The following is a 16,075-nucleotide window of genomic DNA, read 5'->3' as shown; positions in this document are numbered from 1 at the left end:
CAGTATCTATGTTGGGGGTTATTCCAGTGCTTGTGACAGGGTTCATGGTCTCATAGTGTCACGTCCTGACCAGTAAAAGGGGTTATTTGTCATTATAGTATGGTCTATGCGTGGCAGGGGTGTTTGTTTTGTGTGTTTTGGTGTTTATGATTTTTGTTCTATGTTTTCTAGATCTATGGTTAAATCTAGTTTTTCTATTTCTATGTTGGTTTTTGGCATGACCTCCAATTAGAGGCAGCTGGTTGTCGTTGTGTCTAATTGGAGGCCATATTTAGTTGATGATGTTTTCACTTGTGTTTTGTGGGTGGTCGTTTCCTGTATAGCCTGTGTTGCCTTACTGAACTGTTTCATCGTTTTGTTATTTTGGTTTAAGTGTTCACGTTACTTCAATAAAAAGAAGATGAGCACTCTACACGCTGCGCCTTGGTCCCCTTTATACGACCCGCGTTACACATAGTCAGAAATGAGGGTTTTCTGGTGCTGGACGACCAGCAGCAGAGAGAGAGAAAAGACACACGAACAGCAGTGCTGAGATACACGCCACCGTGGTTAGAACCAGGAGAGTCAGTCGGGACGGTGAAGAGAGAGAGAAGAGAAACTGGTGTCCACCTGATGTATAACTCACACACACACACACACACACACACACACACACACACACACACACACACACACACACACACACACACACACACACACACACACACACACACACACACACACACACACACGTGTATATAACTCAGTGTTGAGTATGGTTGTGTGTCCTGTTGGGGGGAGGGTTCTCCAGGTCTGTAAAGACTAACTGAAGGGAAACAGTGAAAGGTGAATTACTGCTCTTTAAACACACACAGTTTCCCAGTAGGTGAGAAACAGATATGAGAAGAAAAACCAGCACGAGAAAAATCGCTCACCTGTTTCATAAACAGACTCACACAGGCTGAACAATATCCTAGACCTCGATTAGACAGGGTTAGTGTCACAACTTCCACAGAAGGTGGCGCCTCTCCTCGGTCGGGCGGCGCTCGGCGGTCGTCGTCGCCGGCCTACTAGCTGCCACCGATCTGTGTTTCAGTGTCTGTTAGTTATGTCTGTTTTTTGATTGCACCTGTTTCGTGTTTGTCATTAGTGGGGGTGTATTTAGTCTGTCTGTGTTTAGTTAGGATTCGTGCGGGATTGTTCTTTGTTACGTGTGGTGGAAGTGGTGTTATGTAGTTTGGTTTACTACTTATTGTATAGGCATTAGGGTTGCCGGGCTGCGCCCCGTCTGCCTTTTTGAGCGGAGCTTCTTTTAGTCTTTTTGACTGTTGTGCTCCCAGCCGTATATGGATTTTGCCCTTGGATTTATTAAATCAAGTTTGTTCCAACGGACCTCAGTCTCCTGCGCTTGACTCACTCTTAAAACTGTTCTATCCGCCCGTGACAGAATCCCGCACCTCGTTATGGAGTCAGCAGGGACAGAAACGCCATCAATGGAGGAACAAGTCTCCCAACATGCCAGCCTCCTCCACCGACTGGGCACGGCCATGGACCAGGTGCTGGCCCGTTTGGAGAGCTGGGAGCGAGTCGCTCCTTCACCTCCACCAGGACCAAGTCATCACCCTGCGCCCCTACCGACACCCACCGAACCCAGTACAGGCGGGATCCGGATCATGGCTCCCAGGGAGTTCGATGGGACGGCCGCTGGGTGCAAGGGGTTTTTGCTCCAGTTGGACCTGTACCTGGCGACCGTCCGGCCCTCTCCCTCCGATGAAGAGAGGGTGAGCGTCCTCGTCTCGTGCCTCATGGGTAGAGCCCTGGAATGGGCCAACGCCGTCTGGGAGGTAACCTGGAGTACATCCGGGCAGCGAGGAGACTTAATCCTCGTCAAGCCAGGTGGGCCATGTTCTTTATGAGGTTTCAGTTCACCCTTTCGTACATTCCGGGTTCTCGGAACCGGAAGGCCGACGCACTGTCACGTCTCTACGACACCGAGGAGCGGACCATCGATCCCACTCCCATACTCCCTGCTTCCTGTCTGGTGGCACCGGTGGTGTGGGAGGTGGATGCGGACATCGAGCGGGCGGGTCGGTCAGAACCCACTCCACCTCAATGTCCCGCGGGTCTGAAGTTCGTTCCGCTGGGTGTTCGCGATAGCTTGATCCGATGGGCCCACACTCTAGCTCCTCGTGTCACCCTGGGGTGGAACGGACAGTGCGAGGCCTGAAGGGGAAGTACTGGTGGCCCACCTTGGCTGAGGATGTAAGACACTATGTCTCTTCCTGTTCGGTGTGCGCCCAGTGCAAGGCTCCTAGGCACCTGCCTCGAGGGAAATTACAGCCCCTCCCCGTTCCACAGCGACCTTGGTCTCACCTCTCGGTGGATTTCCTTACGGATCTCCCGCCATCTCAGGGAAATACTACGATCCTGGTTGCTGTGGATCGGTTCTCGAAGTCCTGCCGTCTGCTTCCGTTGCCCGGTCTTCCTACGGCCCTACAGACCGCGGAGGCCCTATTCACCCACGTCTTCCGGCACTACGGGGTGCCCGAGGACATTGTATCTGATCGGGGTCCCCAGTTTACGTCCAGGGTATGGAGGTCGTTTATGGAGAGGCTGGGGGTCTCGGTCAGCCTGACCTCGGGTTTCCACCCTGAGAGTAATGGGCAGGTAGAGCACATTAACCAGGATGTAGGCAGGTTTCTGCGGTCGTATTGCCAGGACCGGCCAGGGGAGTGGGTGCGGTTCGTACCCTGGGCCGAGATGGCCCAGAACTCTCAGCGCCACTCCTCTACTAACCTGTCACCCTTCCAGGTCATGTTGGGTTATCAGCCGGTCCTGGTGCCATGGCAACAGAGCCAGACAGAGGCTCCTGCGGTGGAGGAATGGGTCCAGCGCTCTAGGGAGACCTGGAATGCGGTCCAGGAGTGTATAAAGAAGGCTGGAGAACGACACAAGGAGAGTGCTGACCGCCACCGCTGTGAGGCCCCCGTGTTTAACCCAGGGGATAGAGTCTGGCTCTCGACCCGGAACCTGCCCCTCCGCCTGCCCTGCCGGAAGCTGGGTCCGCGATTTGTGGGGCCATTCAAAGTCCTGAGGAGAATAAATGAGGTGTGTTATAGGTTACAACTTCCTACATATTACCGTATTAACCCCTCGTTTCATGTGTCTCTCCTCAGGCCAGTGGTAGCTGGTCCGCTGCAGGACGCTGAGGTGCGGGAGGTCCCCTCGCCCCCCCTGGACATCGGAGGGACCCCGGCGTACACAGTCCGGGCCATCTTGGACTCCCGACGTCGGGTGGGGGGCCTACAGTACCTTGTGGACTGGGAGGGGTACGGTCCAGAGGAGAGGTGCTGGGTCCCGGCGAGGGACATTCTGGATCCAGCCATGTTGCGGAATTTCCACAGCCTCCGCCCGGATCGCCCAGCGCCTCGCCCTCCGGGTCGTCCCCGAGGCCGGCGTCAGCGCGCTGCGGGACCCACGCGTCAGGGGAGGGGTACTGTCACAACGTCCACAGAAGGTGGCGCCTCTCCTCGGTTGGGCGGCGCTCGGCGGTCGTCGTCGCCGGCCTACTAGCTGCCACCGATCTGTGTTTCAGTGTCTGTTAGTTATGTCTGTTTTTTGATTGCACCTGTTTTGTGTTTGTCATTAGTGGGGGTGTATTTAGTCTGTCTGTGTTTAGTTAGAATTCGTGCGATTGTTCTTTGTTATGTGTGGTGGAAGTGGTGTTATGTAGTTTGGTTTACTACTTATTGTATAGGCATTAGGGTTGCCGGGCTGCGCCCCGTCTGCCTTTTTGAGCGGAGCTTCTTTTAGTCTTTTTGACTGTTGTGCTCCCAGCCGTATATGGATTTTGCCCTTGGATTTATTAAATCACGTTTGTTCCAACGGACCTCAGTCTCCTGCGCTTGACTCACTCTTAAAACTGTTCTATCCGCCCGTGACAGTTAGGATGAAAACATAGGCTCAACAATATCCTAGACCTATATTAGACAGGCTTAGGATGAAAACACAGGCTCAACATTATCCTGAACCTCAATTAGACAGGGTTAGGATTAAAACACAGGCTCAACATTAACCTGGACCTTTATTAGACAGGGTTCGGATTAAAACATAGGCTCAACATTATACTAGACCTCTATTAGACAGGCTTAGGGTGAAAACACAGGCTCAACATTATCCTGAACCTCAATTAGACAGGGTTAAGATTAAAACACAGGCTCAACAATATCCTAGACCTCTATTAGACAGGCTTAGGATGAAAACACAGGCTCAACATTATCCTGGACCTCTGTTAGACAGGGTTAGCATTAAATCACAGGCTCAACATTATTTTGGACCTCTACTAGACAGAGTTAGGATTAAAACACAGGCTCAACAGTATCCTAGACCTCTACTAGACAGGGTTAGGATTAAAACACAGGCTCAACAGTATCCTAGACCTCTAATAGACAGGGTTAGGATTAAAACACAGGCTAAACAATATCCTAGACCTCTAATAGACAGGGTTAGGATTAAAACACAGGCTCAACATTATCCTGGACCTCTACTAGACAGGGTTAGGATTAAAACACAGGCTCAACAATATCCTAGACTTCTCTTACACCCTAAAGTACTCCTGTTATAGTACCTTCACTACAAACACACTGACATAAACACACTGCACATTCACACTGTTTAAACATTTTGATGAGTTTTAATGAAATGCTTTAAAATGCACAGTTTATTTACATATACAATAGATATGTCAATCTCAAAGATAGAACTGACTATTATGGTATTACTGTCCTAATCATTAGAACAGCCAAAATGAAGCCAAGATGATATGACAAAACACATAGTTCATATTTACACAAATATTTACAATAATATTGGTTTACTTTCACAAAATCTGGAGATAAAAGTGATTTTAAAGCCAGATGTTCATATTTTACATACATTATATACAGTAAAACCACATGAGCTGTTTTAATACAATATGTCAAGGAGGATTTGAAACATGAAAGGGATTGTTTTTTTTCATGTCATTCCAAGATGGCGGCTCTATGGTGACAACCCTTCACTTCTCTACAGGGAGCTTCCCTTCATCCCAGATGTCACCTTGTTCGCTATAGAGTACTGCCTTTGACCAGGATCCATATGGGGGATAGATAATAGGGTGCCATTTGGGATGCATCTTTTGTATAGATTATATAGTACTACATTATTTTGGGTAGCTGGGCTGTAGAGTAGATTGCATCTTCTGGAGTGTCTTTAGAGAGGTGTACAGCAGGGAATCTTGTAGATTCTACAGTATCTTTGGGTAGCTGGGCTGTAGAATAGATGGAATCATCCTGGGTTCCACTGGCTGTTGGAGGTCTTGAATAGACTCTAGAATCTTTGGGTAGATCCACATTGGAAAGGATGAGAGAAGTTGGGCCATCTGCACTAGAATAGCTTGGAGTTTTATCATCTTTGGGAAGTCCACAGTAGAATAGCTTGAATTTATTTCATATTTGGGGAAGCTGGCGTTAGCATAGATATCACAGTGTGGAATCAAGTATGGGTAACTGCATTTGTGGAGTGTGTCTGAGCCGGTTAGGCAGGTTAGGATAATTACAGTGGGAAGTTAGGATAATTAACATGGCAGGTTAAGATAATTATTGTGGCAGGTTAGGATAATTAACATACATTTTTATTTAACCAGGCAAGTCAGTAAAAAAAACTGCCAAACTGTCACGACTTTCGCCAAAGTCGGTCCCTCTCCTTGTTCGGGCGGTGTTCGGCGGTCGACGTCATCAACCTTCTAGCCATCACTGATCCATTTTTCATTTTCCATTGGTTTTGTCTTTTCTTCCTTCACACCTGGTTCCAATCCCATCAATTACATGTTGTGTATTTAACCCTCTGTTTCCCCTCATGTCCTTGTCGGAGATTGTTTTGTTTGTATGTGATGTGCTATTTAGTGTTGGTGTGCAACAGGTTTTGTACCCACTTGTTATTTTGGCTGTTTTGGAGTTTTGTCAGCATTTATTAAACAACAACAACTTGGTATAAACAATTCGTTCTCCTGCGCCTGACTTCCCTGCACCCATTACCCATCACACGCACCCATTACACAAACCCTAACCCGGACGACGCTGGGTGAATTGTGCGCCGCCTCATGGGACTCCCAATCACGGACGGTTGTGATACAGCCTGCAATCGAACCAGGGTCTGTAGTGACGCCTCTAGCACTGAGATGCAGTGCATTAGACCACTGAGCCAATCAGGAGCCATTAATGTGGCAGGTTAGGAGAATTAACGTGGCAGGTTAGGATAATTAACGTGGCAGGTTAGTAGAAACAAAATAGCAGGTTAGGAGAATTAACTTTGTCGGTTAGGAGAACTAACCTAGTAGGTTAGGAGAATGAGGTTAAGGTTAGGAAAAGGGTTAGGGTTAGCTAAAATGCTACAAGGAAGCAGCAAGTAGCTAACGCAAATCAATCTGGAGTAGAACCGAACTGCCCACTTATGTTGCTCCTCCCACTTATTTGTCAACGCCCACTTTCAAACACACTCCACGTATGCAGTTACACATGAATCTGTGGAATACCTGTGGCAGAGCTAGTAGAGCTAGCAGAGACAGTAGAGTAGACTGAAGAGATGACCACAGGGAGTGTGTCTGTCTGTCTGTCTGCCTCTCTGATCTCCTCATACACACAGTCAACCTGCATACAGAACCAATGACAATAAATATATGTTCAGATATGAAAAGAAGTGGAGGCCCTCAACCATCAACATGTGTTGTTTGCCACTGTTTTTCTTCATGTAATGACAACAAGCTACAGAATGATAACAGACTACAGTAGAAACCCACTAGAGGCTGTAGACTCACACACTCAACTCTTAATGTTTAGTTTACCACCTCCCTGTCTATCACCTCTACACTACACTTTATTATGGATACACACACACACACACACACACACACACACACACACACACACACACACACACACACACACACACACACACACACACACACACACACTTGTATCTCTCACCTCTCCAGTAGGGTCAGGTTGTGTGTTGGAGGAGACTGGTGGTGGTGGTGGTGTTCTCCTGGTTCCTCTCCTCTGTCTGTAGAACAGGAGCAGGACCAGTCCTAACACGGTCACCATGACTACCAGACCAGCACTGGTCCACACCATCAGACCTTACCACAGACAGGAGGAGAGACTTTACAGAGTACTGTATATATCATAGATACCATCAGACCTGACCACAGACAGGAGGAGAGACTTTACAGAGTACTGTATATATCATAGATACCATCAGACCTGACCACAGACAGGAGGAGAGACTTTACAGAGTACTGTATATATCATAGATACCATCAGACCTGACCACAGACAGGAGGAGAGACTTTACAGAGTACTGTATATATCATAGATACCATCAGACCTGACCACAGACAGGAGGAGAGACTTTACAGAGTACTGTATATATCATAGATACCATCAGACCTGACCACAGACAGGAGGAGAGACTTTACAGAGTACTGTATATATCATAGATACCCATCAGACCTGACCACAGACAGGAGGAGAGACTTTACAGAGTACTGTATATATCATAGATACCATCAGACCTGACCACAGACAGGAGGAGAGACTTTATTATGGTTGAACAAAGCTGGTCAGTTTGCAAAAATGCCCAGGTTTTTCAGAATGACCAGATCTTTGCAAAACCTATGCTTTCCAGACTATAAATATCATAGATGGATAGATACAACTGTCATTTAGTCGGTTTTGTTGGTAGACTGGTGGATAGATCAGTCAATTAGATAAGGTAGGTTGGAAGGTAGTCAGTTGTATGGTCAGACAGACAGACAGAGCAAGGTGTGATAAAGACTTACTATCTTACTAGCTATTGGATGACACTATAAGGAAGAGACTTCACTATCTTACTAGCTATGGGATGACAACTATAAAGGAAGAGACTTCACTATCTTACTAGCTGTGGGATGACAACTATAAGGAAGAGACCTTAACTATCTTGCTTTGGGATGACAAATATAAAGAAAGAGACTTAACTATCTTGCTTTGGGATGACAACTATAAAGGAAGAGACTTCACTATCTTACTAGCTATGGGATGACAAATATAAGTAAGAGTAAGATAGTAAGATAGTGTAAGATAGTGATCAGTGTAACCATAGCAACAGAGGCCATGGTGTCAGCAGCTGATTTCCACAAAACCTCAAGTGTTGCATCACTTCCTGCATCCCCATGACAACATAGTCCCTGCTACCACATAACAGAGCACCATTATATTTTAGGCACCACTGAAATCAGTATACATGAAACTTAACAGCACTCTGTCCTGCAAGAGAGTATTCCTAGAGAATCTAGAGAGAGAGAGAGAGAGAGAGACAGAGACAGAGACAGAGAGAGAGTGAAAAAAGAGAGAGAGTGAAAAAAGAGAGCGAGAGAGAGAAACAGACAGACAGAGAGAGGGGGTATCAGAGAGATAGAGAGAGATTGAGTGGGAAAAGAGAGAGAGAGAGAGAGAGAGAGAGAGAGAGAAGCAGACAGACAGAGAGAGGTGGGGTATCAGAGAGAGAGAGAGAGAGAGAGAAGCAGACAGACAGAGAGAGGTGGGGTATCAGAGAGAGAGAGAGAGAGAGAGAGAGAGAGAGAGGGAAAAGAGAGAGAGAGAAGTAGTGACATTTGTCCAATGCTTGAACATGTACAATTGTTTTTTATCCAGCATTACAGCATTTCATATCACAACATATTAGTAGTAATGTCTGAGATGAGAGATTCATCATATCACAACATATTAGTTGTAATGTCTGAGATGAGAGATTCATCATATCATAACATATTAGTAATAATGTCTGAGATGAGAGATTCATCATATCACAACATATTAGTAGTAATGTCTGAGATGAGAGATTCATCATATCACAACATATTAGTTGTAATGCCTGAGATGAGAGATTCATCATATCACAACATATTAGTTGTAATGTCTGAGATGAGAGATTCATCATACCTGCTCTTGATAGACGACCACTGACATCTCCAGATGCCAGAAACGTTGTGGAGGGGTTAGAGGATGTTGTTAGGTTTGGGAGGGTTGTGGAGGTGTATGGGGATGTTGTAGAGAGGTTTGGGAGGGTTGTGGAGGTGTATGGGGATGTTGTAGAGAGGTTTGGGAGGGTTGTGGAGACATGGGGTCTGGAGGTGAGTGGTGACGGTGTAGGAATGGGAGGAGCTGTGAGTCAACAGAAAATACAGATAAACACCAATATTGAAAAAACTTCATGTCAGGAAATAAGTCAGGAAGTGAATTACTAGATACAAATGTATATGGAGTATTCTCTTACCATCTGTAACTATGAGACGCAACTCTTGGAATGTGTCCTTTATAGTTCTGTCCACTCCACACCAGTAGGTCCCAGAGTCTGACTTCCTCAGGTTCTTGATGGTCACATAGAATACATCTCCCTTGTCTTCTATACTGTATCTATCTTGAGATGCATTCTTAATCCCTTTAGTTTCAACCAGAATGTCTTTACCAGAACATGTCCCCTTGCAGAAGTATTTGTTGTTGTTCCCTGCCAATGTGAATGAGCAGCCCACAGTGACTTGTCCTCCTACCACTTCCTTAGTGACAGCTGACTCCACAACACATCGAGCTGTCAAACAGAAACACACAGTACAGACACAACTGATGACCTGTGAGATATACTTTAAACCTGCTAAAATCTAACTTTAACCCTGCTCAAATCGTACTTTAACCCTGCTCAAATCATACTTTAACCCTGCTCAAATCGTACTTTAACCCTGCTCAAATCGTACGTTAACCCTGCTCAAATCATACGTTAACCCTGCTCAAATCGTACTTTAACCCTGCTCAAATCGTACGTTAACCCTACCCAAATCTTACTTTTTGCAAAGCTGTCATCAAGGCAAAGGGTGGCTACTTTGAAGAGTCTCAAATATAAAATACATTTTGATTTATTTAATACCTTTTTTGTTACTACATGATTCCATATGTGTTATTTCACAGTTTTGTTGTCTTCGCTATTATTCTACAATGTAGAAAACAGAAAAATAAAGACAATTCTGGAATGAGTAGGTGTCCAAACTTTTGACTGGTACTGTATCTTATTCCTTATGTACTATATGATCCAGACAGTATTATGGAAACTGATACAGACAGACAGACAGACAGACAGACAGACAGACAGACAGACAGACAGACAGACAGACAGACAGACAGACAGACAGACAGACAGACAGACAGACAGACAGACAGACAGACAGACAGACAGAACTCACCTGAAAGGAGACAGCAGGAGACAACACGGAGTATCTTCATTCTGGACAGTTAATCCTCAGTTACTATACTGTTAAAGTTACTTTACTAACACAGTAACTGTACTGTTGAAGTTACTTTACTACCATAGTTACTATACTGTTAATGTTATTTTACTATCACAGTTACTATACTGTTAAAGTTACTTTACTACACTCCAGCAAACACAGGTCCACAACAGCTTGTCTGTAAGCTACTAGTTTGACAGCAGGGTGTTTCTGAAGTGCTCGTCTTTCCTTATTGAAAGCTCCTCCCTCCTCTGACACCTCTCTCTCTCTATATATATAGATATATATAGATATATATAGATAGATATGTCTTGCTTGCATTGCCAAAGCAGATTTATATCCAGATTTATATCCATCTCTGTCTCTCTCATTTCAATTAATTTCAAAGGGATTTATTGGGAGGGGAAACATATGTTTACATTGCCAAAGCAAGTGAAGTAAAATGCATGTCAGAGAGATTGAGATGGTGGTGGTGGAGGTTTGGGCTTTAGCTTGCACATCCTGTTAATTTCTATGTAGTGACCTCAATGTCTCCAGGTCTATGTGCTGCAGAGTGAAACTGGTTCAAACTGGCCGGAGGTTAGACTTCTAAACCACCAGAGAACTCAGCTAGCTGTGGTGACTAAGTGTTAAAACTGTCAACTTCTCTGTTCTAAAGTTACCATGTTTGTTTCAGCAGAGGAGGAACACATTGTTGAGATGATGACATTATAGTTAAAGTATACATCGTTATACACTGCTCAAAAAAATAAAGGGAACACTTAAAACCTGTTGAGGCCAGGGGGCAGGATCTAATCCCGGTATTGGGATTCATTGTCATGTGACCATGGCGGGGAATTCAAAACTGCAAGAGTAATCATTTCAAATAATCAAATAATCAACTATTTTCCTCCATTTGAAAGATATATCTCCTAAATCTAACCACGCTGTCCGATTTTCAGAGGCATTACGGAGAATGCATAAAGTTAGGTTATGTGAGGAGAGTACATTGACAATAGCTGCGTGTAATGTTTAGCCAATTCAAAGAAGGGCATCAACAGACAGAAAACTAGCTAGAATTATGCACTTACCTTTGACAATCTGCATCAGATGACACTCATAGGACATTATGTTATACAATACATGCATTTTTAGTTCCATCAAGTTCATATTTATATCCAAAAACAGCATTTACAGTCGCGGTGAAATTCAGAATTTCTTTCGGCTCGAATGCACCCAGTGAATCCAGCATTACAAATCACGGAATTACTATTCGAAAACATTGGTAAATTTTAATATTGTCATTCAAAGAATAATATATTATCATCTCGTAATTGCTACCGAATGGCCAGATCTCAAAATAACTTTACTGGGAAATCACATTTTGCATAAACTGGGTACTATGCTAACAACAATAAGCTATATGCTAAGCTAAGCTATACCGTTAGCATTAGCATCATCTAATATCGATAATAACATTCTAAATATCCCCTTACCTTTGATTATCTCCATCAGAAGGCGCTGCCAGAGATCCCAGGTCCAGAACAAATGTGGTTTCTTTTGATAAAGTTCATAATTTATAATTTATGTCCAAATAGTTAGCGTTCAGTAGGCTCCCACAAAATGAGGTGGGCAGTGTAAAGTCACGTCGAAAAGCTAAAGAAAACCTAGTAAATAATCTATTTACGTTTGTTTAAACATGTCAAACGTTGTTTAGCATTAATCTTTTGGTCCATTTTTAACGTGAAACATCAGTAAACATCAGTAATATTTTCACACAACCTATCAAGTGTCTAGAATAAACGATTATGACAAAGACACTCTTCTCAGATTCATGCGCAGGCGCAAAAAATGAAGTGATGACGTGTCAACTTGTAAGCATTCTAATTCGGTCTGTATTCATGACAGATGCTTCCAACAACTTTCTAAAGATCGTTGACATCTAGTGGAAGCCGTAGGAGTTGCGAACTGAATCCTTTCTCACTGTGGTATCTTTAAAACAATGACACTAAATAGTACAGTCACAAAATTCTCATTTTTTTAAATCTATTTTTCACAGGTTTTTGCCTGCAAAATGAGTTTTGTTATACTTACAGACACCATTCAAACTGTTTTAGAAAATTCAGAGTGTTTTCTATCCAAACCTAAACAATAATATGCATATTCTAGCTTCTGAGTTGGTGTAGGAGGCAGTTAAAAATGCGCACATATTTTTTTCCAAAATTCTCAATACTGCCCCCTAGCCCTACTCAAATCTAACTTTAACCCTGCTCAAATCTTACTTTTTGCAAAGCTGTCATCAAGGCAAAGGGTGGCTACTTTGAAGATTCTCAACTATAAAATAGATTTTGATTTATTTAATACCTTTTTTTTTACTACATGATTCCATATGTGTTATTTCACAGTTTTGTTGTCTTCACTATTATTCTACAATGTAGAAAACAGAAAAACAAAGAAAATCCTGGAATGAGTAGGTGTGTCCAAACTTTTGACTGGTACTGTATCTTATTCCTTATGTACTATATGATCCAGACAGTATTATGGAAACTGATACAGACAGACAGACAGACAGACAGACAGACAGACAGACAGACAGACAGACAGACAGACAGACAGACAGACAGACAGACAGACAGAAAAGACAGAACTCACCTGAGAGAAGACAGCAGGAGACAATATGGAGTATCTTCATTCTGGACAATTACTCCTCAGTTACTTACTGTTAAAGTTCTTTTACTATCACAGTTACTATACTCTTAAAATTACTTTACTATCTCAGTTACTCTACTGTTAAAGTTACTTTACAACCACAGTTACTATACTCTTAAAATTACTTTACTATCACCGTTACTATACTGTTAAAGTACTTTACTATACTGTTAACGTACTTTACTATCACAGTTACTACACTGTTTAAGTTATTTTACTATACTACCAGCTAGCACAGTTCCACAACAGCTTCTCTGTCAGCTACTAGTGTGACAGCAGGGTGTTTCTGAAATGCTCTTTCTTCCCTTATTGAAAGCTCCTCCCTCCTCTGACCCCCCACTCCCTCTCTCTCTCTCTCTCTCTCTCTCTCTCTCTGTCTCTCTCTCTCTCCTCTCTCTCTCTCTCTCTCTCTCTCTCAAGACATATATATATATATCTTGCTTACATTGCCAAAGCAGAGATACTGTATGTCCATCTCTGTCTCTCTCATTTCAATTAATTTCAAAGGGCTTTATTGGTAGGGGAAACATATGTTTACATTGCCAAAGCAAGTGAAGTAAAATGCATGTCAGAGAGATTGAGATAGTGATGGTGATGGTGGAGTGGGTGGGCATTAGCTGACACATCCTGTTGATTTCTCTGAATTGACCTCAGTGTCTGCAGGTCTGTGTGCTGCAGAGTGAAACTGGTTCAAACCGTCCGGAGTTTAGACTTCTAAACCACAAGAGAACTCAGCTTCCTGTAGGTGACTTAGTGTTAAAACTGTCAACTTCTCTGTTCTAAAGTTACCATGTTTATTTCAGGAGGAACACAATGTTGAGATGATGACATTATAGTTAAAGTATACATCGTTATATTTTATTATGTATTTTTCTGACATTTCATTGATTTGGATCGTTGATCAATTATATTAATAAATCTATTCTCTTATCGACAACCAGTCGTCTCTCTCTCTATTGAGCCTGGGGACGAGGTTACAGTTATTCTAATGACCTATGTGTTTCATCTCAGTCAATTCAGGAAGTGAAGTGAAATTCCATTCACGGATTGAGAAGTCCACATGAAAAATGATGGTCGTCAATGATACATTTAATTGCTTTTCGTTGTCTGGTTTGAAATGGAATTTAATTGAATTGAATTGGACCCCAGCTCTGGTAACAACAACACTGTGTCACAACCAGATGATCAGACAACCTCTTCTCTTCAGACTACAGACCATAGAATTACATATTAGAACTTAATTACATAATAGACTTTAATTAGTGCTACAGAGTCTATTCAGAGTCAATAGCTGTGACATTGTTTGACATCCAATGCTTTGTCATTCAGCGCCTGATTGTTATTGGTCGGGGTCACGAGCAATGCATTCTGGGTCAGCGTTGGACACAGGCTGAGGGTCCACTGCATTCTGGGTAGAAGTTCAACTTTCTTCCTCCTCACCATCATTAACATGTTAGACAGTGAGGAGAATCATTAGGTGAAGAAAGATACAGACGTGCACACACATGCATTCAAGTTAAAAAGCCATTACAGTGAAAGTCCAGGTTCTGCACACAAAAATGAGATTCGCGTTTCACGTTTCTAACCGAGAAATATAAAATGTTCTAGAAATGTTTAATGGAAGATATAGACTATGATGCTGTGCACAATGATAATACACTGACACAAATGTAAGAACATCAATTATTTATGTCTAAATATGTGAATACATTTCGCATTTGATTCTGTACCATTTCCAAGATTGGCCTTTTTTAATATATTTTGTTAAACATTTTATAAAAGTCTAAATGGTATCTTATACACTACAGTTGGGGGAAACATGGGACAGTGATGCTTATTTCTAATGTAATAAACTTGTTGTTCCACCTTGTAAACCAGTACCAGAAATCCTCTTGAAGGTTTTTCACACTTACTAGAGAGCTCTCTTTTAAGTAAGCCCATTCAGCATCATCCACATCCTCTTAAGCCGTATCCCCACCCATCTCTTTAAGAACTCACATGAGGCCATGAGTTAAACTGAGTGATTAAGGTAGTGTAGTAAACAAGTGGCGAAAGTAGTAGACTACAATAGGGAACATCTCCAGGTAAAAAGACACTTAATTGGCCCAGCGTCGTCCAGGTTTGGCCGGGGTAAATAAGAATTTGTTCTTAACTGACTTGCCTAGTTAAATAAAGGTGAAATAAATCAAAAAATATATATTAAAACAATATATAAAAAATCTAGTCCTTTGCCTATATAATAACATGTTGTTCTTCACATTGCCTCTGATAAAGACACTATAAATCTAATCATATGACGATAGAGATGCTATTTATATACATGTCAAGGTGACCAGGGACAATTATATGGCTTAACAGTACAAATACGATAGTCGGGAAGCAAGTACAGGAAGTGAATCATTTAATAAATAAATAGAACGTAATACAAAACAAGAAAAGCGTACAGACATGAAAACAAAACAGAGTCAATAACGCCTGAGGAAAGAACCAAGGGAAGTGACAGATACAACGAAGGTAATCAGGGAAGTGTTGGAATCCAGGTGAGACTCATGAGGTGCAGTTGCGCGTAACGATAGTGGCAGGTGTGCGTAATCATGAGACAGCTGGCGACAACGAGCGCCAGAAAGGGGGAGCAGGAGTAAACATGATGCACGACCTACACAGATCGATCAAGATGGCGAGATACAACTAAAGGCACAAAGTGGAGGAGCATTTCAGTGGGACAGACACGACGCGTATGGGGTCACAGATTACAAAAAGAAAGCCAGTCACATCGCAGACACCAATGCCACCATACCCGGATGAGCTAAATACCTTTTTCTCAGGCAACTCTAAGCCCTTGAGGACAATGAGGACTAAGTGGTTAAGGTCTCCACGGAGGACATGTGTATTAGAGGATACTGTTGGGCTGCATCACAGCCTGGTATAGCAACTCCACCACCACTGACCAAAAGGTGTCCTGCCTGCCCTCCAGGACACCTACAACACCAGGTGTTGCAGGAAGGCCAAGAAGATCATCAGGGACCTTAGCCACCCGAACTAAGGCCTGTTCTT

At 43.2% G+C, this 16,075-nt stretch overlaps 1 protein-coding gene across 3 annotated transcripts in view; it reads right to left on the bottom strand.

Annotated features, from left to right (window-relative positions):
• LOC115183324 (CMRF35-like molecule 3) overlaps positions 1-10,517 on the bottom strand; it is a 21,463-nt gene extending 10,946 nt beyond the window's left edge. Inside the window, exons 1-6 of one of the 3 annotated variants that reach the window (XM_029744656.1) lie at positions 10,289-10,517; positions 9,331-9,642; positions 8,997-9,218; positions 7,002-7,153; positions 6,551-6,665; positions 4,029-5,353 (exon numbers count right to left, since the gene is read on the bottom strand). In XM_029744656.1, coding sequence (XP_029600516.1) covers positions 5,175-5,353; positions 6,551-6,665; positions 7,002-7,153; positions 8,997-9,218; positions 9,331-9,642; positions 10,289-10,328 — 1,020 coding nt within the window. In that variant the 5' untranslated portion in view covers positions 10,329-10,517 and the 3' untranslated portion in view covers positions 4,029-5,174. Of the gene's footprint in view, positions 1-4,028; positions 5,404-6,550; positions 6,666-7,001; positions 7,154-8,996; positions 9,219-9,330; positions 9,643-10,288 lie in introns of those variants that run through there. The other 2 variants (XM_029744657.1, XM_029744654.1) reach the window with 2 other exon arrangements.
• Positions 10,518-16,075: the final 5,558 nt, after the last annotated feature.

The sequence above is a fragment of the Salmo trutta genome, unplaced genomic scaffold (assembly GCF_901001165.1).
Source record: "Salmo trutta unplaced genomic scaffold, fSalTru1.1, whole genome shotgun sequence".
In the NCBI taxonomy this organism is placed as follows: domain Eukaryota; kingdom Metazoa; phylum Chordata; class Actinopteri; order Salmoniformes; family Salmonidae; genus Salmo; species Salmo trutta.
The sequence above is the reverse complement of the archived record's forward strand: the minus strand, read 5'-3'. Positions and strand labels throughout refer to the sequence as shown.